Below are 27779 nucleotides of genomic sequence, written 5' to 3'. Positions count from 1 at the left end.
TTAGTTCGGTATGGGAAACAAACTAGTGTTGCCAAATACAAAAATTGTGTTTTTGGATTTTGTATTTGTGAGGTGGTCGGAAAATATGTGTTTTCAGATACACAACCTTTTATTTTTCAAGAATAAGTTGTGTATTGTACTTTACTATTCCTTCGATATGTTATGGCATTTGCGATTAACTAGTTGTTGGACCACGCGCTAGCGCGCGCGGTCCCCCAAGATATGAAAATCAAATATCATAACAAAATTAGCAAACAAGCAGAGCGATTAGGGGAGAAAACCCCGAGAAAAGGAGTTGAGCGGAAAAAAAAATCAATTACACAAAAATTCCCCAAAACCACCACCCTTATGTAGATCACAAGAGCTACTACAATGGTTGCATATCTCACACCGCCTCTCGCCCACCTCTTTATATCCTCTTTAAACCTCACTGCATAAGTCGAGTTAAAAGGCGATAATCTCTCGTCTTTATGGCTGTTGGTTGAGATCTCCATGAAAGAAGACTCGCCATTGATCTTCGTCCTAGTGCTGGTTAACCTAACATATGGACTACAAAGACATGAGCAGTGTTAGACAAGCCAGAAGAAAACTAAACAAATGAATGCAAAGAGTAAAAGTCACAAACTTACGAAATTGTTTAAAACAATAAAGAATGCAGAACAGATCCAACAATACCTGATGTACAATTCCCAATATACTTTATGGTTGACAACAAACAAGCAGTGACAACCACTACCCCCATGCAGCAACACCACACCTGAAACACTGCCAACAACAGCCAAACAGAGCAGAACAGCTGCGCAACAGTCAATCACTGGAAGCATACCACCTTTGACTGACTGCAACAATCCTTCCAGCTGCAAAACAAACATCCTCATGCAGAAACTGTGCAGCCACCAGAAACCAACAACAATCTGTAAAATACCTATATCACCCATAATGTCGCACCTGAAAACATAGTAGAGCTAGCCTGACAAGAACCATAATAAAAACAGGCCAATCAGACTCAAAAAAATTCAGGAACCTAGCTCAGCAGAACAGGCAACCCACCACCGCAACCAAACGACACAACGAGCCAAATCTTAAGTAACCTATCCTATCCTGAACCACATAAGTTTCCCCTAAGATGACACAAATCTAGTAATCTACTTGCGCTATTTTTATTTTCAACCATTAGGGAACTTATATTCTCATGCAATAACACATTTGAAATCAGGGCAAAAACTATAAAAAAGTACCAGACACTATGACCCAAGTATAGATGTATTTGTATCTAGGGCGTAAGACACCAGAGCCCCTGATTAAGACATAAATAGGCAGAAACTGTCAAACAAAATAAACATTGATCCATTTATATATGTATTTGTAAACTAAACATATCTGGATATAAGTGAACCAAGATCTCGCTTATAAACTTACCCCCCCAGCCACCAGGTTAATTGACAAACGGTGAATTAATTGAAGATAAAGAAACTTAAAAGCTTTTTCCAGCAAGACCATAGACGTATATGAATATAAACCTCATCAAATTCCTTTGCAAGTTATCAAACATGTGTTTCATTCTATCTGAATATTCAACTAACACTGACTTTCTTCTTTCATCTAATGAAGTGACCAACGTAGGTCTCAAATAGTTTTCCAAGGGTATAAGAGTGGTCCCACGATCATCCACATGACAGCATCTGATGCAAAATAAAACTATGTATCAAATCAAGATTACGGTGGATAACCGCAAAGACAAATATTTTTTTACTAACAAAACAAAGGTCATGCACCACAGATAGCAAGAGTTAAAAAGAGATAGATGTTAGGTTATGATACATATGACATTACATAGATCATGCGGAAACAACCATTAACCCAGGAAACATATTATTTACACATAATCATTTAGCATAGTTTAGATGCATACTCTTTGTTGCGTGCCTTCCCTAGCTGCGCCCGAACCGAACAAGAACAAGTCTTTTAGGACTCCAAGTGTCGTCCCTCCGTAGAAAGTCCACAGCACGTCCGGATCCGCCTTAAGATTGACCAACTAGAATCGCCCTTAAGGTACTCAGAAAATTCGGCACTTTTGGGGCAAGATGGGTGTTTGAATTTTCTCTCAAAAAAAACTCACTTTTGAATACTTTGAAACTTGTGTATAAATTATGACCCCTAGGCCTTTATTTATAGAGTTATGGAAAAGGAATCGTAATCCTAGTAGGATGCGAATTAATTGGAATTAGAATTCTACATGAATTCTACTTAATCAATTTATCCAATAGGAATAGACATTTAATCATACACTGACTCTTGCAGATTCAGGAATCTCGCATGAGCTCAAACTCACACACACACGGCAGCCACAAGGGCTGCCCATGCGTGCGAGCTGCAGCCCACGCAGCAAGGCCCACGCATCCGTGGCCTTGGCGCGCGCTGGGCTTGTGGCGTGCGTGCTTGCTGGGCGACGGCCTGGCTTCGTGCTGGGCCTTCGTCCGGCAGGCCTCGTCCGATGCTAATTCGTACGATACGCTTCCGATTAAATTTCCATTTCCGGAATCTATTTCCGATACGAACAATATTTAATATTTCCGATTCCGGAATTAATTTCCGTTTCGAACAAATATTTAATATTTCCGTTTTCGGAATTATTTTCCGATTCCGGCAATATTTCCGATTCTGACAATATTTCCGTTTCCGGCAATATTTCCGATTCTGGTAATATTTCCATTTCCAATAATATTTTCCGATACGTACCATGTTTCCGTTTCCGGTAACATCTACGACTTGGATAATATTCATATTTCCGATACGATCCATATTTCCGTTTCCGGCAATATCATCGTTTCCGGAGTATTCATTTCTTGCCTGTGACGATCTTAGCTCCCACTGAAACCAAGATCCGTCGGTTCCGAATATTCATAGATGGAGTATTTAATGCCATTAAATACTTGATCCGTTTACGTACTATTTGTGTGACCCTACGGGTTCAGTCAAGAGTAAGCTGTGGATTAATATCATTAATTCCACTTGAACTGAAGCGGCCTCTAGCTAGGCATTCAGCTCACTTGATCTCACTGAATTATTAACTTGTTAATTAATACTGAACCGCATTTATTAGACTTAACATAGAATGCATACTTGGACCAAGGGCATTATTTCCTTCAGTCTCCCACTTGTCCTTAGGGACAAGTGTGCATTTCCTAATTCCTTTGTCGCTCGATGCTTGCTCTTGAACATAAGGTAAGAGTTGTCATCCTTATTATGTCCAGAGGTGTTCCTCGGTTTCAGAGTTCAACTGATCAAATAAACAGATAATCATAGCCTATGATTCATCCGAGCACGGCCATGCATTTCACAGTTTCTAGCTCTCCGAGTGGCCTTGTACAACTTTTAAGCATCTCATCCCGATTTATGGGAGGACAATCCCAATCTTGCGATCTTGAGATTAGACTTCGTTTGATAGGTGATTACCTGAGCGTTGCCTTTATAGCCTCCTTTTACGGTGCGACGGTTGGTCAACGTCAAAGCAATCAGTTCTCAAACAAGTAATCTCAAATCACTCAGGTATTGAGGATTTAGTGTCTAATAATTTAATGAAATTTACTTATGACAGATTTTCATCTCTTACAGTAAAGTTTCATAGGTCTTGTCCGATACTAGTCTTCCCAAAGTAAGTATCTATGCAAATGATTATGACATTGCCATGTCCACATAGTTCAAGAAACAGAACTACTAGTCATCTTGCATTCTAATCGTCTAACGTTTTCTATGCGTCCAATTTTATAGAAAACTCCGATTAGGGACCATTTTCAACCTTTGACATTCAAGTTCACTTGATAGACATCTCTTAGTCACAGGACTGGTCCTGACAGTCTATCTTGAATATATCGTCAAATTTGAAGGGACTCATCATTTAATAAACCACAAATTAAATGGAAAAATGAATTCCTTTCATTTATTGTGAATGATTAACCAATAATGTTTTACAAAGATTTAAACTCTAAAACTTTAAAACATTAAACAGAGACATCAAAGCCATTCTCCAATATGCTTGATTCCCATAGCTGCAGTGTGCGAGTTGTGCTTCGCTTGCGGCAGAGGTTTAGTTAATGGATCTGATATGTTGTCATCAGTTCCAATTTTGCTTATCTCGACTTCTTTTCTTTCAACGAACTCTCGTAGAAGGTGAAATCTACGAAGTACATGCTTGACTCTCTGGTGGTGTCTAGGCTCTTTTGCCTGTGCAATAGCTCCGTTATTATCACAATACAGGGCTATTGGTCCTTTAATGGAGGGGACTACACCAAGTTCTCCTATGAACTTCCTTAGCCATATAGCTTCCTTTGCTGCTTCATGTGCAGCAATGTACTCCGCTTCAGTTGTAGAATCCGCAATGGTGCTTTGCTTAGCACTTTTCCAGCTTACTGCTCCTCCGTTGAGGCAGAAGACAAACCCAGACTGTGATCTGAAATCATCTTTGTCGGTTTGGAAACTTGCGTCCGTATAGCCTTTAACAATTAATTCATCATCTCCACCATAGACCAGGAAGTCATCTTTGTGCCTTTTCAGGTACTTCAGAATGTTCTTGGCAGCAGTCCAATGCGCCTCTCCTGGGTCTGACTGGTATCTGCTCGTAGCACTGAGTGCGTACGCAACATCCGGGCGTGTACATATCATAGCATACATTATTGAACCAATCAATGATGCATATGGAATCCCATTCATTCGTCTACGCTCATCAAGTGTTTTTGGGCACTGAGTCTTGCTTAGAGTCATTCCATGAGACATGGGTAGGTAGCCTCGCTTGGAGTCCGCCATCTTGAACCTATCAAGCACCTTATTGATATAAGTGCTTTGACTAAGTCCAATCATCTTTTTAGATCTATCTCTGTAAATCTTGATGCCCAATATGTACTGTGCTTCTCCTAGATCCTTCATCGAAAAACATTTCCCAAGCCAAATCTTGACAGAGTTCAACATAGGAATGTCATTTCCGATAAGCAATATGTCGTCGACATATAATACTAGGAAAGCAATTTTGCTCCCACTGACCTTCTTGTATACACAAGATTCGTCCGCGTTCTTGATGAAACCAAAGTCACTGACTGCTTCATCAAAACGTATATTCCAGCTCCTGGATGCCTGCTTCAATCCGTAGATTGACTTCTTTAGCTTGCATACCTTTTTAGCATTCTTTGGATCCTCAAAACCTTCAGGCTGTGTCATAAACACAGTTTCTGTTAAAACGCCGTTTAAGAAAGCAGTTTTGACATCCATCTGCCATATTTCGTAATCGTAATATGCAGCGATTGCTAACATTATTCGAATAGACTTTAGCATTGCAACTGGTGAAAAGGTTTCATCGTAATCCACACCGTGGACTTGCCTGTAACCTTTCGCAACCAATCTAGCTTTGAAAACTTCAAGTTTCCCATCCTTGTCCTTTTTCAGTTTGAAAACCCATTTGCTTCCAATGGCTTGGTAGCCATCTGGCAAATCGACCAAATCCCATACTTGGTTTTCAGACATGGAGTCTAATTCAGATTGCATGGCTTCTTGCCATTGCTTGGAGCTAGGGCTCGTCATAGCTTGCTTGTAAGTCGCAGGTTCATCACTTTCAAGTAATAGAACGTCATAGCTCTCGTTCGTCAAAATACCTAAGTACCTTTCCGGTTGAGATCTATATCTTTGCGATCTACGCGGGGTAACATTTCTAGATTGACCATGATTCTCACCAGATTCTTCTAAAGATCTCTGAGTTTCATCCTGAATGTCATCTTGAGCATTCTCTAGAGTTTGTTGTTCGACTCGAATTTCTTCGAGGTCTACTTTTCTCCCACTTGTCATTTTGGAAATGTGATCTTTCTCCAAAAAGACACCATCTCGAGCAACAAACACTTTGTTCTCAGATGTATTGTAGAAGTAATACCCCTTTGTTTCCTTTGGATAGCCCACAAGGATACATTTGTCAGATTTTGGATGAAGTTTGTCTGAAATTAATCGTTTGACGTAAACTTCACATCCCCAAATCTTAAGAAAAGACACATTTGGAGGCTTTCCAAACCATAATTCGTATGGAGTCTTTTCGACAGCTTTAGACGGAGCTCTATTTATAGTGAGTGCAGCTGTATTTAGTGCATGTCCCCAAAATTCTAATGGAAGTTCGGCCTGACCCATCATTGACCTGACCATGTCTAGCAAGGTTCTGTTCCTCCGTTCTGACACACCGTTCCATTGTGGTGTTCCAGGAGGAGTCAATTCTGATAGAATTCCACATTCTTTCAGATGGTCATCAAATTCATAGCTCAGATATTCACCGCCTCTATCAGACCGCAGTGCCTTGATCTTCTTGCCTAATTGATTCTCTACTTCACTCTGAAATTCCTTGAATTTGTCAAAGGATTCAGACTTATGCTTCATTAGGTAGACATAACCATACCTACTGAAGTCATCAGTGAAAGTGATAAAGTAGCTGAAACCACCTCTAGCATTTGTACTCATTGGTCCACATACATCTGTATGGATTAAACCCAATAGTTCATTTTCTCTTTCTCCAACTTTAGAGAAAGGTTGCTTTGTCATTTTGCCAAGTAAACATGATTCGCATTTACCATAATCCTCTAAGTCAAATGGTTCTAGAATTCCTTCTCTTTGAAGTCTTTCTAAGCGTTTCAAGTTTATATGGCCTAATCGACAATGCCACAGATAGGTGAGATCTGAATCATCCTTTTTGGCCTTTTTGGTATTTATGTTATATACTTGTTTGTCGTGATCTAATAAATAAAGTCCATTGACTAATCTAGCAGATCCATAAAACATCTCTTTAAAATAAAACGAACAACTATTGTCTTTTATTATAAAGGAAAATCCCTTAGCATCTAAGCAAGAAACTGAAATGATGTTTTTAGTAAGACTTGGAACATGGAAACATTCTTCCAGTTCCAAAACTAGCCCGGAGGGCAATGACAAATAGTAAGTTCCTACAGCTAATGCAGCAATCCGTGCTCCATTTCCCACTCGTAGGTCGACTTCACCCTTGCTTAACTTTCTACTTCTTCTTAGTCCCTGTGGATTGGAACATAAGTGTGAGCCACAACCTGTATCTAATACCCAAGAAGTTGAATTAGCAAGTATACAGTCTATAACGAAAATACCTGAAGATGGAACGACTGTTCCGTTCTTCTGATCTTCCTTTAGCTTCAAGCAATCTCTCTTCCAATGCCCCTTCTTCTTGCAGTAGAAGCATTCGGATTCAGAAGTGGGTTGACTGACCTTCCTCTTTGCAGATTTGGCGCCAGTTTGCTTAGTTGGGCTGGCCTTGTTGCCACCTTTCTTAGCATTCCTCTTCTTTCCAGATTTCTTGAACTTGCCCCCACGCACCATAAGCACATCCTGCTTATCACTTTTGAGCGTCTTTTCAGCGGTCTTCAGCATACCGTGAAGCTCAGTGAGCGTTTTGTCCAGACTATTCATACTGTAGTTCAGTTTGAACTGATCATACCCGCTATGAAGAGAATGGAGGATGGTGTCTATAGCCATTTCCTGAGAAAATTGCTGATCCAGCCGACTCATATTCTCAATGAGTCCAATCATTTTGAGAACATGTGGACTTACGGGCTCGCCTTTCTTAAGCTTGGTCTCAAGAATTTGCCTATGAGTCTCGAATCTTTCGACTCGAGCCAGATCTTGGAACATGTTCTTCAACTCACTGATGATTGTGAAAGCATCTGAGTTGATGAACGTTTTCTGCAGATCCGCACTCATGGTGGCGAGCATTAGACATTTCACATCCTTGTTGGCATCAATCCAACAATTGAGGGCTGCCTGAGTGATCCCGTCGCCTGGAGCTTCGGGCATCGCCTCATCTAGGACATACTCCTTTTCTTCCTGCATAAGAACTATTTGCAAGTTCCTTTGCCAGTCAAGGAAGTTTTTCCCGTTCAACTTCTCCTGTTCGAGAATTGATCGAATGTTGAATGAATTGTTGTTTGCCATATTAAAAACTACAATTGAAAAGAATAAACAAATAAATAACCATTCACAGTTTCTCTTAATAAACTTAAATTCTAGCATACATGCATAATTCAATGTTTATTAAGCATTTTATTCAAGTTATGTGTTCCGGCAGGTGTGAATAAAATGATTCCAAGATCCTAAAATCATTGAAGAACTAAGCACAGTTTGTCGACTTAATCCTAGAACATCTTAGGTAAGCAAAAGCCTTTTGCTAATAGTCTAGAAACTATTCTTGGTTGATAGGTACGTCTAAGAACTTATTAGGTAAACCTATCGAATTTGCCACGACATAAAAGGACTCCTTACTTATATCGTTGAGTTTCACCAAAACTAACATGTACTCACAATTATTTGTGTACCTTGCCCCTTTAGGACCAATAAGTAACACCTCGCTGAGCGAAAACTATTACTAGATTGATGTAAAGGATATCCAAGCAAGTGTATATTTTGGCATGGCACCTTTTAACTCAATTTTTAAGTTTGGAACTTAAGGCTCTTACTATGTTGGTTAGATTTTAAGTGAACTAAAATCCTTAATCATGCAACATAATCAAGCTTTTGATCTCATGCATTTTAAGACATATTTAAAGCAATAAATAACTTAAAACATGCATAAGACATTTGTGATCTAGTATGGCCCGACTTCATCTTGAAGCTTTGACTTCAAAGTCCGTCTTGAAAATCTCCGTGGGAGGCACCATTTTCTTCAAATAGGATAAGTTATAACTAATTACAACTATTTGATGGTACGCAGACCATATTTGAATTAAAAAACAACTTTGGTACTTTAGACCAATTACATTCAAATTAATGGTACGCAGACCATATTTTCTATCCTATTTGGGCCATACTAGTCACTTCATAACCTGCAAAACAGTACATATACAATATATACCATTCACCCATTCATTATCATGAATGGCCCACATAGCTGGTTAGTTAAACACATTATGCATCACGTAAACATTTGCAGCAATTAATCAAGGGCACCAATAATCTACCAATTATTCAGTCCTTATTAATTCTAATCGAGTTGTTTTAACCTTAAGGATTTGTAGACCTAATCAAGAGTTTATGACTAAAAGCACTCCCACTCAAACCAATAAATTCATATGCTTTACTAATTTTAAACATAAAATTGTATTTCTAGTCTAACCGGAAACATACAAATTTAATTAAAATTTAAAGCTCATATAAATTTATAATTGAATCCAAAAATTTAATTTAATTTCAGTCGCATTTAAATTAATTCATGATTTTAATTTTAGTAAAATAATTAGAATAAATTCCATTTATTATAATTATAATATTCAAAATTAAAATCCAAGAAATTAATTCAAATTATTAATTTTAAAATTAATTAAAATTACGTGAACTGAAATTTTCAAATTAAACATTCAAAACGATCTAATCGAAACGCAAACACCCTACGCGTTGCACGCCCATGGGCCGTACGCACACAGCCATTGCTGGCCATGTGCGCGCAGCCCATGCGCTCGTAGCATAGCTGCTGCTGTCCCAACGCAAGCCCCCGCACAGCGCCCCATCGCACGCGAGCTATCGCTCGCAGTGCGCGCGCGAGATCGCTCGCTGGGCGCGCTGGCTCGCTCGCTGGCGCGCGAGATCGCTCGCTGGCGCGCGAGATCGCTCGCTGGTGCGCGCGAGCCATCGCTCGCTGGCGCGCGAGATCGCTCGCTGGTGCGCGCGAGCCATCGCTCGCTGGCGCGCGAGATCGCTCGCTGCGCGCGCGCGAGCCATCGCTCGCTGGTGCGCGACATCGCTCGCTGGGCGGGCGACGTCGCGCGCTGTGCGCGCGAGTGATGCTGTGCGCAGCGCTCGTGGCACGCGAGCTTGCGCTCGCTGCGCGCGAGGCTGCGCGCACTTGTGCGAGGCAGCGCGCGTTGTGGCGCAGCTCGCTTGCTGCCCACACGCGACTGCCTTGGCTCGCCCCTCGCCCATGCCCATACGTTCATTGCTCGTGGCACACGACACAAGGCAGGGCTGCTGCCTTGCGCTCGTGCACTACGCCCTTGCTCATTGCATTCGTGCCGCACGGGCGACGAGCTCCCTTGCTCGTCGTCGCATGCCCGCATTATACAACACCCCTTAAGGGTAACACGAAGCGTCCATTGCTTCGTGCGTGCAAGTTATTTGAACGAATCGCATAAAAATTTAAAATTTATATTTAAAATTAATGACAAATTAATAAATATTATTAATTTCATAATTTTAGGGCGAAAAAATCGAAAATTTATTATCCAATTGATTTCCGATTGATATGGATTCAAGTCTAGGTCATAAAAATTTAAAATTTATCGTAAATTTACAATTTTTATGGTGGTTTTTAATCATAGGTTTCTAATTAAATTACAATTAATTATGAAAATCAAATTAATTCTAAATTATTCTAATTTTCAACAAATTAATCATAATTACAAATTAGATTGCATAATTAACAAGACTAGGCATTCAAACTTGTTAAACATATGCAATAGGTCAATCAAAAATTCAAGATTTATCAACAAGAATCGCAAATATTTAATTTAACATCTTAAATTTACGAAATTTTGCATTCGAAAAACTAAAACCTTCGAAAAGTCATAGTTAGGCTTCGAATTTGAGAATTCTGGGTTCGGCAGAAAAATACTATTTTTGTCAAAATTTTAGAATGCCTTTTACATGCGGAATTGACACAAAAATCACTCAATTCGGATGAGTAATGAAGAAACTGCCGAAAAACTGCGTACGTATAATTAAATAAACGCAATTTGCAACTAATTAACAATTACGAAAATTAATCACCCCTTTTAATTCTTGCAAATTTGTAATATTTAACCATGTTCATGCAATTTAGATTATGAAAATAATAAGGGGCTCTTGATACCACTGTTAGGTTATGATACATATGACATTACATAGATCATGCGGAAACAACCATTAACCCAGGAAACATATTATTTACACATAATCATTTAGCATAGTTTAGATGCATACTCTTTGTTGCGTGCCTTCCCTAGCTGCGCCCGAACCGAACAAGAACAAGTCTTTTAGGACTCCAAGTGTCGTCCCTCCGTAGAAAGTCCACAGCACGTCCGGATCCGCCTTAAGATTGACCAACTAGAATCGCCCTTAAGGTACTCAGAAAATTCGGCACTTTTGGGGCAAGATGGGTGTTTGAATTTTCTCTCAAAAAAAACTCACTTTTGAATACTTTGAAACTTGTGTATAAATTATGACCCCTAGGCCTTTATTTATAGAGTTATGGAAAAGGAATCGTAATCCTAGTAGGATGCGAATTAATTGGAATTAGAATTCTACATGAATTCTACTTAATCAATTTATCCAATAGGAATAGACATTTAATCATACACTGACTCTTGCAGATTCAGGAATCTCGCATGAGCTCAAACTCACACACACACGGCAGCCACAAGGGCTGCCCATGCGTGCGAGCTGCAGCCCACGCAGCAAGGCCCACGCATCCGTGGCCTTGGCGCGCGCTGGGCTTGTGGCGTGCGTGCTTGCTGGGCGACGGCCTGGCTTCGTGCTGGGCCTTCGTCCGGCAGGCCTCGTCCGATGCTAATTCGTACGATACGCTTCCGATTAAATTTCCATTTCCGGAATCTATTTCCGATACGAACAATATTTAATATTTCCGATTCCGGAATTAATTTCCGTTTCGAACAAATATTTAATATTTCCGTTTTCGGAATTATTTTCCGATTCCGGCAATATTTCCGATTCTGACAATATTTCCGTTTCCGGCAATATTTCCGATTCTGGTAATATTTCCATTTCCAATAATATTTTCCGATACGTACCATGTTTCCGTTTCCGGTAACATCTACGACTTGGATAATATTCATATTTCCGATACGATCCATATTTCCGTTTCCGGCAATATCATCGTTTCCGGAGTATTCATTTCTTGCCTGTGACGATCTTAGCTCCCACTGAAACCAAGATCCGTCGGTTCCGAATATTCATAGATGGAGTATTTAATGCCATTAAATACTTGATCCGTTTACGTACTATTTGTGTGACCCTACGGGTTCAGTCAAGAGTAAGCTGTGGATTAATATCATTAATTCCACTTGAACTGAAGCGGCCTCTAGCTAGGCATTCAGCTCACTTGATCTCACTGAATTATTAACTTGTTAATTAATACTGAACCGCATTTATTAGACTTAACATAGAATGCATACTTGGACCAAGGGCATTATTTCCTTCAATAGACATTAGGGCTTAGAGATTAGACCTTTAGCCGGTAAGCAATACTCTTACTCTTTACCCCTCAGTCTGACATTCCCCCCCGTCTTTACTTTCTTTTTCCTTCCTTCTCTCACCCTTATTTCTCTCTCTTTGCTTTCTCTTGCTCCTTCACTCACGTTTCTATGGTTTCACATTTTAGAGGACGAATATGCTTACTTGCTTGTGTTATTGCTCTTTTTAAAAGAATAACGATTTTAAAAGTGCTATTTGTGTCTCTGCATTTCCCTCCCTCTCTCTCTCTCTCTCTCTCTCTCTCTCTCTCTCTCTCTCTCTCTCTCTCTCTCTCCCCCCACATCCTTTCCTTTTTCAATTTTTTGCGTTTTATAATTACTGCAGTCATATTTAGTATAGAAGGTTGAACATTAGTAAATGGGGGGTAATGAATAAGAGTAAATGAATCCAAAGACTTGGAGATAGTAGAGAGAGTGTGAGATACGGGGCTGATGATATGAAATTGAAGCAATTACATTGGTTTTAAGTGATAAAGGAATAAAGGCACATAGCATAATGGCATGCACAAAAGCGCCGAACCATGATTTTGTAATTTACGCATAATATTGTTGCATTGTTTCAACTTTAAATGGAGATATAATGACAACCAAGGATGATTTTATGCCCATTAAAAATAGATATTTATAGTTGATATATGGAGTATAACAAACATATGTAGAACATACAAAAAAGGCAGAAAGCTATCAAATTTATAATATACAGAAAATATCTAGAACGCTAACCTTGTTAGGCACATGGAGAATTTTGAAGCGTCTAGCCTCTTGAACTTAATCTAAGAAGTTGAGTAAAAAGGTACGCCATCAGAGGACGACAATGATAACCTAAGAAAATAAAACAGTAACTACACAATCATTATTGCACCGTGAAACGGTAAACCATACAGGAATCTGTGCACCAGAAAAATCCACGCAGAACAAAAACTAAGATGCAATGAAGCTAACAAAAGTACGGGAATGATCAAATGACGTACAGAGTTACAGGTACTGTTGTCCTAGTAATGTGTGTCAGCAAAAGTGAACTTTAGCCACATTCAACAAGTGCCTGCATTGTCAAAATATAAATCAGATTAACAAGCTTAAATCAAAACTCCAGAAAAGCAATTGTACACTTCAAAGTATCCTCTTTGAAAACCTACAGTCTCAAACATCCGTTCAAAGCATGTGAAGTTGTCCCAAGAGTTGCGTTGTTTGTTCTTAAAAACAGTATATCTAGAAATTGTTAGAAACACTACTATGCTTTTTTAAGCTCCGAAATAAGTATTGTAGACCATTTCCCCTAAATTTTCACCCTTGTCTTTCTTACTAATCCTAGCTCTCCTATCCCCTCCCCTCCACCAGAACCACCACATATTTTCTCCTTTTCACATCTTCATCTCTCCTGTCATCAAATCCTCAACATCCCTTCTGTAACCTCCCATTTTGTTCCTAATCCTTATCTGCCACCCTCTCACAAGTCAAATTGTCAATTATCTAGTTCATAGAATCATAGATTCCCTTAAACTTCACAAAATCCTATCAAATTTCGCTCTTTTCTACCACAATGGTGTGCTATTCGACATTAACGTTGAGTCAGCCATAACCTGGTCGTAATTTGTTACTCACAGATCAAACATAAGCACACATTAATTTCTTAAAGCTAATTCGACCCTAATTTTCTTATTATTCAAATTTTACTTCTTTGTCAGAAAGTTAAACACAACAATAATTTTTCGAAGGAAAACATTGGAAAATCTAAAAGAAACCCAAATCTGAATCAGACCCAAATATATCCAAAGTGAAGTCTATAATCAGGGGAACATAATGTGGTTAATTCTAGTAATCCTAAGCTAAAAATTCAAAGAAATTTGAAGAATATTCAAATATTCACAAATACCCATATAAAAATAATAATCAAAATCAACAAAATTAGACAATTTCAAACAAACAAATAGAGGTGTTTCATTAAAATAAACAATCAAAAAATGCCGACAATGCATAGAAAACCCAGATCACAAAAATAATCCCCAAAATCGGTAAAAATAAGAGAGATAAAGTAATTACTGGCACCAACAATATTTGAACAATCTACCGTTTTTTGGGAGCAATAATGGCCACCCTGTTCGGCCATCGACAACTCTCCGTTAAATCCTCCACAGTACCCATTTAAGCAAATAATTGATGGTGTTAGTGCGTAGTATTGGGAAAAGTATCAACAAAAAACGAAAATCCAATAAAATCAAAAAAGAAGAACGGTAAACATATTAACAATTGAAAAAAAAATTAAACATTTAATAAATCAACAAATCTGCGAAAAATTAAATCAAATACAATCAGATGATTATAAAAGATGAACAAGAACAAATTACCCAAAGAAATCGATCAGATGACCAGATGTTTCGCATGTCCCAGCAATGAGAGATACATAAAGAGATTTCGCGATTGAGAAACTGAAGTTCTGATGGAGAGTGATGAGAAGAAAAGATATGGTGGTCCTAGTGGAGAAAGGGGCGGACGACGGAGGATGGAGGAGAGAGGAGAAGGGGCAGATCCGCATATGAGGGATAGGTTGAAAGAGAAAGTGAAAATTGGAGGAAATGGAAAGAATAAGGTAAATAAGGGGGGTCACGTGGAGGAGAAGGAAGCACATGGGGCAATGAATCAGGAAATAAAGAAGGGAATTTTTTTTTTTGAAATATGCAAGAACCAAGGTTTGAACCTTGGTTGATTGAGCAAGTAGGATAGAGCCATCAAAGGGAAGCAATTTGGAAATTTTTTCTTATAAATAGTGAAAATCACCTATATGTGACTCAAAACACTATGCTTAAGCATAGTGTTTCAAGTTCATACATTTTAAAGGTTTGGGATGCAAGAAGTGTATCCTACCTTAACTAGTTTAAGGAGCCGTCAGATAGTTTTAGTCTTGCCAGAAAAACTAGCAAAACATTGTTTTGTGATATAAGAGTACTGCAGATGCTAGATTCGTAGATACTTTAATATTTCATCGACATAGCAATTGGTACCCTTGTGATCTTGAATGGAGATCGCCCCAACATAATACGTAGAGTAGATTTTGGGTTCGAGTGTAAAGTACTAATACGAGTAGGGATGGCAGTGGGTAATGGATCCGACCTGGATCCGTGGATTCGTTTTCAGCGGATCTGGATCCTCAATTTTTGGACCCGGCGGATCCGGGAAGGATCTGGATCCTTGGTTTTAAAAACGGGTTTGGATCGGGTCCTAAGTCATTACCCGGATCCGGATTCGTTTACCCGCTTTTATAAAAAAAAAATTAAAATATAAAAATAAAGACTTAAGTAGCATTATTGATGTTTGTTGAACTTTTAATATTATTTATGTTGGATTTGTAAAATTTAATTTTAGTGAATGTTTGTATGGACAAATAGCGTTGTTATTGAAGTTTTAAACTTTGTTTTAAGGTTAAAATGAAAATTAGGGTCGTTTGATGAAAAAATACGTTAGGATCCTTTTGGATCCGTAGGATCTGGATCTGGATCCCCAATTTCACTACCCAGCGAATCCGGGTAGAATCTGGATCCTTGCCTAAAAACGGATCTGGATCCGGTCCGGATCCTACCCGCTGCCATCCCTAAATACGAGGAGTTCTAGTTATTAGCCATTGATTGTCTTTACTAGCTTGAAACTTTGTGCACAGATCGATTTAGGGACATGTGTTTGACCATCGGAGGACTTTACTATTTGAATTGATTTTAATGCACATATGACTTAGACTAAACAATAAGTCGAAAAAGTGATTTAGATCGATTTAAGGAGCCTAGCAGAATAATCAGAATTGTCTAAAATTATCTTATTAGGCGTGATGATATAGTTGATTAGGTGTGCAAATTTGTAAAAAGTGATAAAAGCGATAAAGAATACTCTCTCCGTCCCTTACTACTCGCGCCCCTTTCCTTATAAATCCGTCCTTTAATTCTCGCTCCATTTTTATAAATAACATACTTTTACTAATATTATATAATTTTTCTCACTTAATCTAGGACTTACTTAATTATATTCCTTCTTTCTAAAACAAACATTAAAATTTTCAACCTCCACCTCCCCCTCAAAAAAGTTTGACACATTTTTCACTAACTATATTAAAAAAAATCACTATCAACTACTCCCTCCATTTCTAAATATGTGTCATATTTAGGCTCCGTTCTATTGGACTTATTTTGACTGAACTTATCTGAACTTATTTTATCTGAAAAAAAAACTTATTTTGTCTGAAATAAACTTATTTGTGTGTGAAAATGTATGAATTTTTTTTTTTTTTTTTAACTTATATTATTTGAACTTATCTGAACTTAACTTATCTGAACTTGTCTGAACTTATTTGAACTTATTTTGTCTGAAATAAGTCAAACTAAGTCGAACAGAACATAGCCTTAGATGAATACGCAGATATTAAAAAAAATGAGAAGTGTGTAAGAAAAACTATGATTGAGATTTATTTATTTTTGAGGAAAAGATAAAGTAGAATTTTTTTTTTTGATAAAGTACAAATAAAAGTGGATGTGGGGATTGAAAAGTGGGAAAAGTGTAGAATAAAGAAAAAATAAACATGATTTATGAAAATGTAAAAGAAGTGTATGTTCAAAAATAGAAACAGGAAACTTATAAGGGAACGCTATTTTTAGAAATAGGACACGTATTTAGTAACGGAGGGAGTACTACCTAATATTTTAATAAGTCAATTAAATTGCCTAAAAATCTGTGCCGGTCAAACCGGGACAAGTATTAAGGGACGGAGGGAGTACTCCGTCTTAATTTCACATTGCAACACACTTTAAGGATTGTGTTGTGGTTCTCGTAATCTTATCACTTGCTTTTGCTATATCTCCTTTTAGAATTCGAATCCCCTTGTTGTTGACTGATAGATTACGATTCTTAGTTCAATTCCTCCAGAGTATCCTTGCTATTATCCTAAGCACCCCAACTCAGAGTTTTCCGGAGTAACTTTATGCAGATTATTATTCTAAGGATTTGGCAAAGAAATAGATAAGAAGTACACATGAGACGGGTTCTAACAGAATTACATATTCAGAGCGGAGAGAATTTTAGAATATGTCAATATCGTTACTGATTGATAATGAATATTGTGAGTGCTTTTCGTAGGTTCAGAAAGGTTGTATTTACAACGTAAACTGGATCGTGAAATAGAATTGAAAAACAAAAAAAAACTGCATTTTATGCGGTTCTAACGCAGGAAAAGTTGTGCTGGAATATTCTGGCGCACAAAGGTGTGCATTGGAAAGCTTCTACGTGCGCTACAATGGTCAAAATTTGTGTTTTAGAGCAGCATGGTTGCACAGAAATGTGCGCTAGAAAACTTCTAGTGCGCGCATCGATTCATGCGCTAGAAAGATTCTAGGGTACAAATATTGCGCTGGAAAATTCTAGCGCAACCAGTTTTGTTTTCCGTGGTTTCTGACTTTTACGTTTTATTTTCGATTTCTTTCTTGTTTCACAATTTTACTTCGTATAGAATACGTGTTGGAGTGAAGTTGCGTCTTTATACAAACTCTAGTTTAATCCCAAATGTTAGGCGTCTACAATATAGTTTTTGGACTGAATTTTTGTTGTTGTTAGATATGATCTTCCCTACAACAAAAAAATGTGTGGTCATGTATGCAGATTGTCGTGGTTGGGTCTAAGTTATACATATACGAGTAAGCATGTCATGCACTCATGTTTTCACAACTCTTTTACTCTTTAGAACAAGCATGGCCAGCCCCAGTCCAGTGTTGTTTTCACATTGGTCATTTACCGGTAAGGCCATTTCCTGGTCTATTTAAAGAAAATTAATGCAAAAAATCCAAATTATAAGTCTTACGTGAAAAATAATTCAAACTAAGAATTTCGCTCTGAATAGAGCATCAATTTTGAAAATACTAGATTAGGTCTTGTAGACGCATGAAATTTCTAAAATATTATTTGACTATCTTTTATAAAATATTTAACCAAATAATTCTCCCCCTAAAGCTACGCATAATCAATAAATCTTGAACATACTCATTCAATCATCTAATTTGGAAGTTTTGTCCTACTACGTATTACATATTGTATATGGTTTAATATGTTAATTTTACCAAAAAAATTAAACATGTATTGTACTAGACTTAATATGATAACTAGTTATTGTCCCGGGCGATTCCCCGGGTCGTACATTGTATGTTGATATTAATTTTTATTTGAAATGAATTTAGCACAATTGTTATTATGTATACATAAATATTGATTAACAAATTTATAATTAGTTAACTAAACTTTGTTAGATTAAAGTTTCTTTTGTAGATGTTGTGTGACTTTTTATTAAGATTAATTTAGTTTTACTTGATTTGTAGTCGGTATAAAACTTTATTTTTTTTTAGTAGTTTACTTGATTGGTACTCCTTATAGAACTTTATTTTTTCTAATTCACTTTTAAACATAAGAAATTTCTTAATGTATCAATTATTACAAGTTGAATAATAAAAAATAATAAAAAGTTGGAAAAACACACAACTGGTTAACTAAAGAAGTAGTACAAACAATTAACTTTTTTTTACATATGATCTGAGTAATTAAGAATGATTAAATAAAAGAATTTGTACTCCGTAATATCTTATATTCAAATATATATTGAGCATCAAAGTTTTAATATTTATAAGAATGACTTTTGTCTTTTTTCATTACTTTAGAATCATATGTTATATCATTGTAGAGATGGTTAAAACTTTACATTATGAATGAAAGGTCATGTGTTCGAACATTGATACTAACATTTTTTGTGATAATAAAATTGAGTACTAACATGTGTGCGCATGACATGGCACATCGTAATTTCACTTGCCAAATCACAGTGACACATGGCAACGTGGCACTTCTTGCCTTGGAGATTTAATAATAGTATAGATTTGACCAAAATAGTGATTAAATTTATAATTTATTATTAATATAAATATTTGACTAAAATATTATCAAAGATAATTTTTGAAAATTTGTTATTACGTGGTATTTATTATTGACATAATCCACAAACCATTTGTTTCCCATACAAGTTGTTTATGAAAAATGATAGGGGAAAAAAGTTATACTTTTTAAGGTAAAAGATATTTGGCGGGAAAACTTAACATTTAAAAGTGAAAGACTACGAACTCAAATCTCATTTCCGTCCTCTTTTGTCATTCCTATTGTTTGTTCCAGTAGAAAGTTTTAGATAAATTGTGAAAAACAATTGTGTTCAAAATTATATAATATCAATTTGAAGCATAGCTTTTTAGAGTAATTTCGACGAGCTTTTATTATTTGTGATCAAATCTTATAAACATGTCATTCAGAATGATTACTTAATCAAATCAAAACTCACCCTGAGTGTTATATGTGCCTCAAATCCTCCTTGAAGGATGTTAGGTTGTTATAATGGAAGAAACGATTTCAAATGGACATATTTCATGATCTACTCGTTATATTGAGTTGATTCAAGTTGGAGGTGAAAACTTGGTTCAATAGCATTCCAACACATGGTCATAAGCTCATTTTGGATGAGAAATTAGGGAGTTATGACTATTTTACGAGAAGTTGTCATGAAGCAAGGGAGGTTCAGCAGAACCTGCTGGAAGTTCAGCCGAACCTGCTGGAAGTTCAGCCGAACCCTTTAATGGTTCAACCGAACATGAAAAGAGTCAGTCGCTTGGAGATCTTGGAGGTTCGCCTGAACATGTTTGAGGTTCGGCCAAACCTGCTGGAAGTTCGCCCGAACCTTTTGATGGTTCGACCGAACAAGAAAAGAATTAGTAGCTTGAAGATTTTGGAGGTTCGACCGAACTTTGGGTTGGTTCGGCCAAATTTGACCTTGGTTCGGACGAACCCTTTGAATGCTGGTGAACTGTTTTCTTCTCCGCAAGCTTTAATCGACGTGGCCTTTTCTTGTCCCTTAGATTGTTTTGATGTCTAACACTATAAGTACCGAATATAATGAGATATTCAGAATCAAGAGAGAGAAACACAAGTGAGGTTGAAACCCTAGATCTAAGCACACATAGAATTCTCTCTTCTTGACCTTTGAGAATTCCTCTTTGTAATCCTTTCTCCATATAAGAGTAATACAAGCTCAACCCCCCCCCCCCCCATGGTGGATGTAGCTCATTGAAGAGTAAACCACCTTAAATCTTTGTGTGTGTTTTAATTTCTTCAATTATTTATTCTCATTATTCTAATATCAAATTGTCATACAAATCAACATTCAAGCACAAAAGGGTCCTTCATTCATAACACTGACAAAAGTTTTTCATTCTAGCTCGCAGTGTCTTGCTAATTAGACGACGTCAATTCCAATTAAAGTCTCGATACTAAATGCTTGTAAATTATGGTTATTAGGTCATAAACTTATACTCCCTCCGTTTCTATTTGTTTGTTACGTTTTCCTTTCAGGGTGTTTTACAATGTTATTTATGGGGGAGAATCTTTCATTTTTTAAATTTATTATACCGTCATTTTTTGTGCCAGATTTTAATTTTAATTAGTACAATTTTTTCAACTCATTAAATTACTTTACAATTTCCCAAGTAAAATTGTCTTTGGTTGGCAAAGGTTTTGCTTGGTTTTTATTTTTATTTTTAAATAAGAAATGAAAGTTGATTTGAATATTATAAGAGACAATAAATGTCAGATTTTGAAAAAATGAAATTAGGATTAATGATGGAATCTAAAACATTTAAAATAAAAAAATTATTATACGTTAAATAACGTGCAAAAGTCTAAACGTAACAAATAAAAAGAAACGGAGGGAGTAACTGTGACCTTCTCATACAGAATGAGTTTATTAATTGGTCTGCAACTCTGCATATGCCATAATCCCCTCAAACATGAGGGATTTTTAGTTCTACTAATATTATTTTTGTCTTAAATGTTTTTGTTATTGTTCATGGTAAACAAAAAGGTATCAAATGACTCCCCTTCACGACTAAGTTTGAATTCACCTCTTGTGAGTCTGATCTCATACACGTTATTACAAAATATACAACGTTAGTGTAAAGTAGGTAATTTTAGCGTGGAGGTTAATGCGATAATTAGTTAGAACATTAACGCAAATTACTCATTTAGCCACCTCCACTAATTTAATTTATTTTATAAACACCGTGACTTAGCGCGCCTTTACTAAGTTACGCCGTACCATTATTCAAACAAAAGCATATCATAAGCATCCTGATCCAATTCCATTGTCTTCATTAGGATATGAAATCTGGAGTTTATATTTGTGTCCTCCCCAAATATTCCAACTTTCTATTAAAACATTAAAATATTAAAATATTCACCCCTCACTTGTCATTAAAAAAAGCTAATTAATTTTTTTAAAACTCACTAAGTATATTAAAAAAATAACTCATTATTAACTACCACCTAATAATAACTTGTCGTCTAACTTTCATAGTTTTTTTTTGGTGTACCACCCGATTCACCCTAGGCTAATTCGAATTCAGGGCGAGTTCTTGATGGATAAGTTCCAACCTCTACCAAATTCAGCCACATTCACCACTGAATCGACAAACAATTGATGTCTAATTTTCATAATTATAGTACCACCCGGGTGTATAATAAAATTTGTGAGAAGAATTAACCTACAATACCGACAACTATTAAAATAAAATATTCAATTGTTGCAAATTAAATACTCCGTATTTCAATAATTGACCGTTTGTTTCATTCATTACGATGGGGATTACAAATTAACTACTATTCCATGTACCATATTTTGTAAAATAAAAATAATTAACATAAAAAATAATGCTACTCCGTACAATGTACAATATATATAGATCCTTCGTTCTTGAATTCACGAGCTACGAAAATTCCCACCACCTGAAATAGTAAAATCAAATAACCAATAACAATAAACAATAAACAATTTTCCCTCAAAAAAAATAAAAAAAAATAAACAATTAAACATGCAAATTATATCCATGACTCACAAATTAATAATCACATTACAAGATCTAGTAAGAATCAAGACAAAGAAATTCTAATACTCCCATTTTTTCAATATTTTTATAAAAATCAACAATTTGACCCAAAAAAGAGAGGAGAAGAAAAGGAGCTCCTTTCACTCCAAATAAGAAAAGGAGAAGGCAAAAGAACATCTCCAAGTTCATGCAAAGCCAATGGAGTTGAGCTTGTAATAATCCAGTGTAATCAACTCCATAGGTTAACCATGAACCCGCAGATGTTTCTACCTTTCTCTTTCTTTCCTGTTTTTGGACCAAAAGGAGCTCCCCCTAACTACCATTCTACTTATCTTACATTCTTACTTACCCTCTTCTTTTTTTTAAACTACCATCCTTAATCATAATTAAGAAGAAATAAAAAAAAACTAATTGTGTTTTAGAAGGAGAGATGAAATGAGCAAGCTAAGAATTAAGAAATGATGGGTTTATATAGAGAGGATCGATGAGATTAGTGAGAGAGGAAAACCCTAGATGGAATTTGGTAGGACCATATGAGAAGACAAAGGGTCCGATTAATTAGGTGGCTTTATTTGTTTTAATGTTACTTTCTTTGTCCCTTCCTAACTAGGATTAGGTAATAACAATAATTATACCCGTATATTTGACTAATTTCAGAAATTAGGAATATATTGATATTCTTATCATGGAGATTCCACAGTTATTTGGAATAATATTACTCTAATTATTTACTTATTGTATTTATCAATCACAAAGATTCTTAATTTATTTGATAGGATCACGATGAATCTCTGAAGCGTTTAAGTAATTTAATTTATTGATTTTTCAATACAACTTACAAGTATCATGTTACATTTGATTGTCACCGCTTTAAATTACCCTATCGTTTTTTGTTAATCGTAATATTTTGATTTTATATTTCGATGTATAATTTAGATCATAAATACATTTAAGAAAAAAAATTGTATAACAATTTACAATGCGGAGTATTTCAAAATTATAAGGGCTTGTTTGGTTGACATGAGAATTTAATTCCAATAGGAAGTTGTAATTCAAGGGAAATTACTTCCCTTGTTAAATTCATTGGAATTTCCTTAATTTGTTTGGTTGACAACATGGGAATTAGAAATTCCCATGAATTTTGATTGACCAGGGGGAGCTAGGTAATTAACTTCCCATGTTTTGTAGGAATTCCAACTTCCTATGAATTCCAACTTCCCCCATTTTTACTTTTTTATGTCAACCAAACAACTACAATATCTATAAAATCCCATGAATTTTCACTTCCCTCATTTTTAATTGTCAACTAAACAACTCCTAAATCATTGAAATTAATCCAACATTAAGAAAAGTAAAAGTAAAATGGCTGCGATTAATTTGAAGGGGAGGAAGTCAAATGGCTGGAAGTCGGAGTAAACAAAGTGGGGAAGAGGGAAAGTGATGGGTGATCGATTGTCGTCAGAAAATCTACCATGTAGATCTTCTCTTTAATTGTGATTCACATACTTATTTGTTTTACATTTCTACACTTATTTAATTCTTACTTTCATAGTTTCATCTCACCTTACCTTATAGTATTTATACATTTTGAGCTCTTGTCATGGTATGAGTTTTACGGTGAAAGTCCATATCACGGTATAAGCTTAAAAATTCACAATTCTCTACTTTTTTTCCCGATTAATAATTATTTCAAATTCGACAACAAATGAACCCCCCTACTACATAAACTCTTGTATACTAAGCTCCTACCATGACATGCACTTATGCATTTTGAGCTCCTTCCATATTACAAGCTCAAAATGCACAAATTTATACCATAGTACAAGCTCAAAATGCACAAATTTATACCATAGTACAGGCTCAAAATGCACAAATTTATACCATGGTACCATCTCAAAATGTAGAGGTTTTTACCTTTTTCCGGATTAATTAATTCAAATTTAAAAACAAATCAAACACTGAATTGAGATGGACTTTTGCATATGAAAGTCACACCATGGCGTACACTTATACATTTGAGCTCATGTCTTGGTATGAGCTTACTCCCTCCGTCCCGGAATACTCGATCCGGTTTGACCGGCACAGAGTTTAAGGGACTTAAATTGACTTATTTAATTTAATAGATAGTAGTTGATAGTGGGGTATTATTTTAATGTAGTTAGTGGAAAATGTGTAAAGGGGTGGGGTTGGGGGAGAGTAGAGGTTGAATTTTTAATTATTTTTTGTATGGAGTAGGGGTAGGTGGGTTAATAGGGGTGGAGTGAGAAATAATATAATATTGTTAGAATATTTCCATTTTTAGAAACAGGTCAAGTATTAAGGGACGGCCCAATAAGGAAAACAGGTCAAGTATTCCGGGACGGAGGGAGTAATATGCATAAAATTCTATACCATGGTACAAGTTCAAATTTCAATTCATAAGTATATATTTTTTTCGGATTAATAATTTTTAAATTCGGCAACTAATAAAACTACTCAATTTCATAAACTATTGCATATTAGGCTCCTACCAGGATATAAACTTATTCATTTTGAGCTTCAATGCCATGGTACAAACTTAAAATGAATAGGTCTCTATTTTAATGCAATATTTTCTTTTTATAAAAGTTGCATATTAGTTGCACAATTTCCTTTTATGGTATATTCTCTCATTTTTTTGGGTGTATACACTCACTAAATACCCACTTTACCCTTATTCAAATTTCACATTTACAATTGTTGCCTAACATTTTCCATCTCTTTTGTTTGTTATCCTATGAGCAATTTTGATACTTAACAAGTGGGAGAGGCAGGATTCGAACCTGCGTAGTGATTTTTTTAATCATACCCAAAACAAATGGTGCAAGGAAGAAAAATGAAGTATAACAATATTGTACAATGCTGCAAAAAAAATATAAAAAATATTGTATAATAGTACAATTACTTCGCAAGAAAAAAAATATGAATATAACTTTAGTATCCTCTATTAAATCATACAAGTACGCGTAATATCCGGTTGTTTAACCAAAACCACGGGCTGGTTTTTCTAAGGAGTTTCAGTATAATTTATTGCAAAATATATGTTATCACCACTAAGATCTGTAATAACCCGAATTTTTAGAACTAGATTAATTATGCTTAATTATTTTTATTAGCTTAAAATCATTTTAAGTCATAATTTCGAACTTTATTTTGATTAACAAAGATTTATTTTACTTGAATTTTAGTATTGTCACACAATTTTTTTTAATTTTCTTTCTTCAGATTTTATAATATTTACGATTTTAGTTACATTTTAAATCTTATTTCGTCATTTATAAAATAACTTAACGTTTTCATTAAACGACAATTTTATTCGAAAACTAAATTTATTTTATTAGCACCTAAAAGAATTATTTTGGAAATGAATTTTACTCAAGGACACTATTTTATTTTCAGATTAATACCCCAAAACAAGTAATTAAATTCTGAAAGTTTATTAAATTCCTAAATTGCCCTTATATTACCAAAGAATACAAAAATCAGTTTTCTCTTCTCTTCTTCTTCCTCACGCCACTTTTGGCCATGGAGTTAAAGCTCCATTTTCTACTTGCCACCACCACAATACAACTCAAGCTTACTCATCACTTCCATGGACGTGCGACACTAGTCAACATTTTCAAAACCTTAGTCACCATGTTCTTGATTTGCTCGATCTTGACATTTGTCATCGAAATTTGAACAAATAAGCTTTTCCCAACTAGTATAAATAACCTCCCAATTGATCAGAAATTCAAGCTCAAACCATCAACAAACAATCTTCATCCTCCTCCTTTAATTCCTCCTTTTGTCATTCTCCAGCAACCGTCCAGTCTCTATCATCGCCACTTCCGCCCCTTTCTCCGTCGCAATTGTAAACTCCTTCTCTTATTCAATTTCTCCTAACCCGAACCCTAGTTCAAAAGAATGCGAACTCGGGAGAATCTTCGTGTACGATCTTCCACCTCAGTTCAACTCCGACATTCACAAAAACTGCGACAAGCTAAGCCCCTGGGGTTCACGCTGCGCCGCCCTCTCAAACGACGGTTTCGGTACTAAATCAACCGTATCATGTCGGAAAAACTCGCTGACGTTTGGTACAACACTGATCAATTCGCTTCCGAGATAATCTTCCATAACCGATTGTTCTCCCACAAATGTCGAACCCTAAACCCTCAATCTGTTACAGCGTACTACATCCCGTTTTACGCTGGACTTTGTAGTAGGTAAATATCTATGGTCCGATTACACCCCCAAACAAAGAGATCACCATTGCGACACCATGCTTAAATGGGTCGAATCAGAGTATCCATATTTCAACAGATCCAACGGTTGGGATAATTTCCTTACCATGGGGAGAATCACATGGGATTTCCGCCGTTCAAAAGATCAAGATTGGGGGTCGAAATGTATCCACTTACCGTTGATGAGGAACATCACACGGTTGTTGATTGAGAAGAATCCATGGGACTATTTCGATATCAGTGTACCTTACCCCACAGGATTCCACCCTAACAACCCAACCGACGTCGTTTTATGGCAGGATTTCGTAAAATCACGTGAGCGGCACTCGTTATTCTGTTTCGCCGGTGCTAGACGTGGCACTATTGTAAACGATTTCCGAGGAGTTTTACTGAGACAGTGTAAGAACTCGTCCGAGTCATGCCGAGTTGTCGACTGCGGCGGTAATAAGTGCTCAAAAGGAACGTCGGAAATTCTCAAAACATTTCTCGACTCGGAGTTTTGCTTACAGCCTATGGGTGATAGTTACACGGGCCGGTCTATGTTTGACTGTATGTTGGCCGGTTCGATTCCGGTTTTTTTCTGGAGACGGCCGACTTATTTTCAATATCAGTGGTTTTTACCGGGTGAACCAGAGAGTTACTCGATTTTTATTCACCGTGATGAGGTTAAAAATGGGACGTTGGTAAAAAGCGTGCTTGAAAAGTTTAGTAAAGAGAAGGTAAAAAAGACGAGGGGAAAAGTTGTGAAATTTATTCCTAAATTTATTTATGCGAAACCCGATGAAGGGTTGGGGACCGTAAAAGGTGCCGTCGACTGGGTTTTAAAGAGAATCAAGGACCAAAACGAGTCCAATTATAAGTGGTAATTATAGCTTAGAATATATGATTATTTTTTACTTGTGTATAATTATTTGCTATTGTTAGTTTGTTACACATACTATATTTTTGTCAAATTTGTAAAGTGTGACCGAGTCATATTTTATGGCCATGGTCTATACTAGACGGAAGTACGGAACTATATACTCCGTAATCTGTATGATCAATCTTACTAAAATGGCGTATTATGCTATTTATGACAAGGACAACTATTTCGAAATATGGAGTAGTTTGTACGAAGTATATTCTTATGAACGATGATTGAAAACTTTGTACGTTATTATTGTATGATCAATCTTACTAAAATGGCGTATTATGCTATTTATGACAAGGATAACTATTTCGAAATATGGAGTAGTCTGTACGGAGTATATGGTTATGAACGATGATTGTAAACTTTGTACGTTATTATTGGTCTTCGGCGAGGGGTTAAGGTG

The 27779-nt window shown here is 36.3% G+C and overlaps 1 protein-coding gene, 1 long non-coding RNA gene and 1 pseudogene across 15 annotated transcripts; 1 reads left to right on the top strand and 2 right to left on the bottom strand.

Annotated features, from left to right (window-relative positions):
- Window positions 1–184: 184 nt before the first annotated feature.
- Window positions 185–15090, bottom strand: LOC110788750 (uncharacterized). Of its 14 annotated transcripts, none has more exons than XM_056837614.1 (7): window positions 14630–15089; window positions 14325–14379; window positions 13256–13326; window positions 13008–13106; window positions 1590–1682; window positions 676–885; window positions 185–549 (listed from the first exon to the last, which is right to left on the bottom strand). In XM_056837614.1, exons 4-7 carry the CDS (start codon window positions 13019–13021, stop codon window positions 237–239), a joined length of 630 nt encoding a protein of 209 aa, XP_056693592.1. In that variant the 5' UTR covers window positions 13022–13106; window positions 13256–13326; window positions 14325–14379; window positions 14630–15089; the 3' UTR covers window positions 185–236. The 14 variants fall into 14 exon arrangements, with proteins under 14 accessions (XP_056693592.1, XP_056693593.1, XP_056693594.1 ...); XM_056837615.1 differs by having other exon boundaries at window positions 14353–14379; XM_056837616.1 differs by having other exon boundaries at window positions 13008–13057; window positions 14325–15090.
- A 6813-nt stretch (window positions 15091–21903) lies between these two features.
- Window positions 21904–22676, bottom strand: LOC110788745 (uncharacterized). Its single transcript, XR_002533437.2, has 2 exons — window positions 22575–22676; window positions 21904–22124 (listed from the first exon to the last, which is right to left on the bottom strand). It is a non-coding gene; the product is annotated as an uncharacterized lncRNA (long non-coding RNA).
- Window positions 22677–25768: 3092 nt separating this feature from the next.
- Window positions 25769–27332, top strand: LOC110788986 (xyloglucan galactosyltransferase XLT2-like; annotated as a pseudogene).
- Window positions 27333–27779: the final 447 nt, after the last annotated feature.

Source organism: Spinacia oleracea, chromosome 2 (assembly GCF_020520425.1).
Source record: "Spinacia oleracea cultivar Varoflay chromosome 2, BTI_SOV_V1, whole genome shotgun sequence".
NCBI lineage: Eukaryota > Viridiplantae > Streptophyta > Magnoliopsida > Caryophyllales > Amaranthaceae > Spinacia > Spinacia oleracea.
This window is presented reverse-complemented; position numbering and strand designations above follow the sequence as displayed.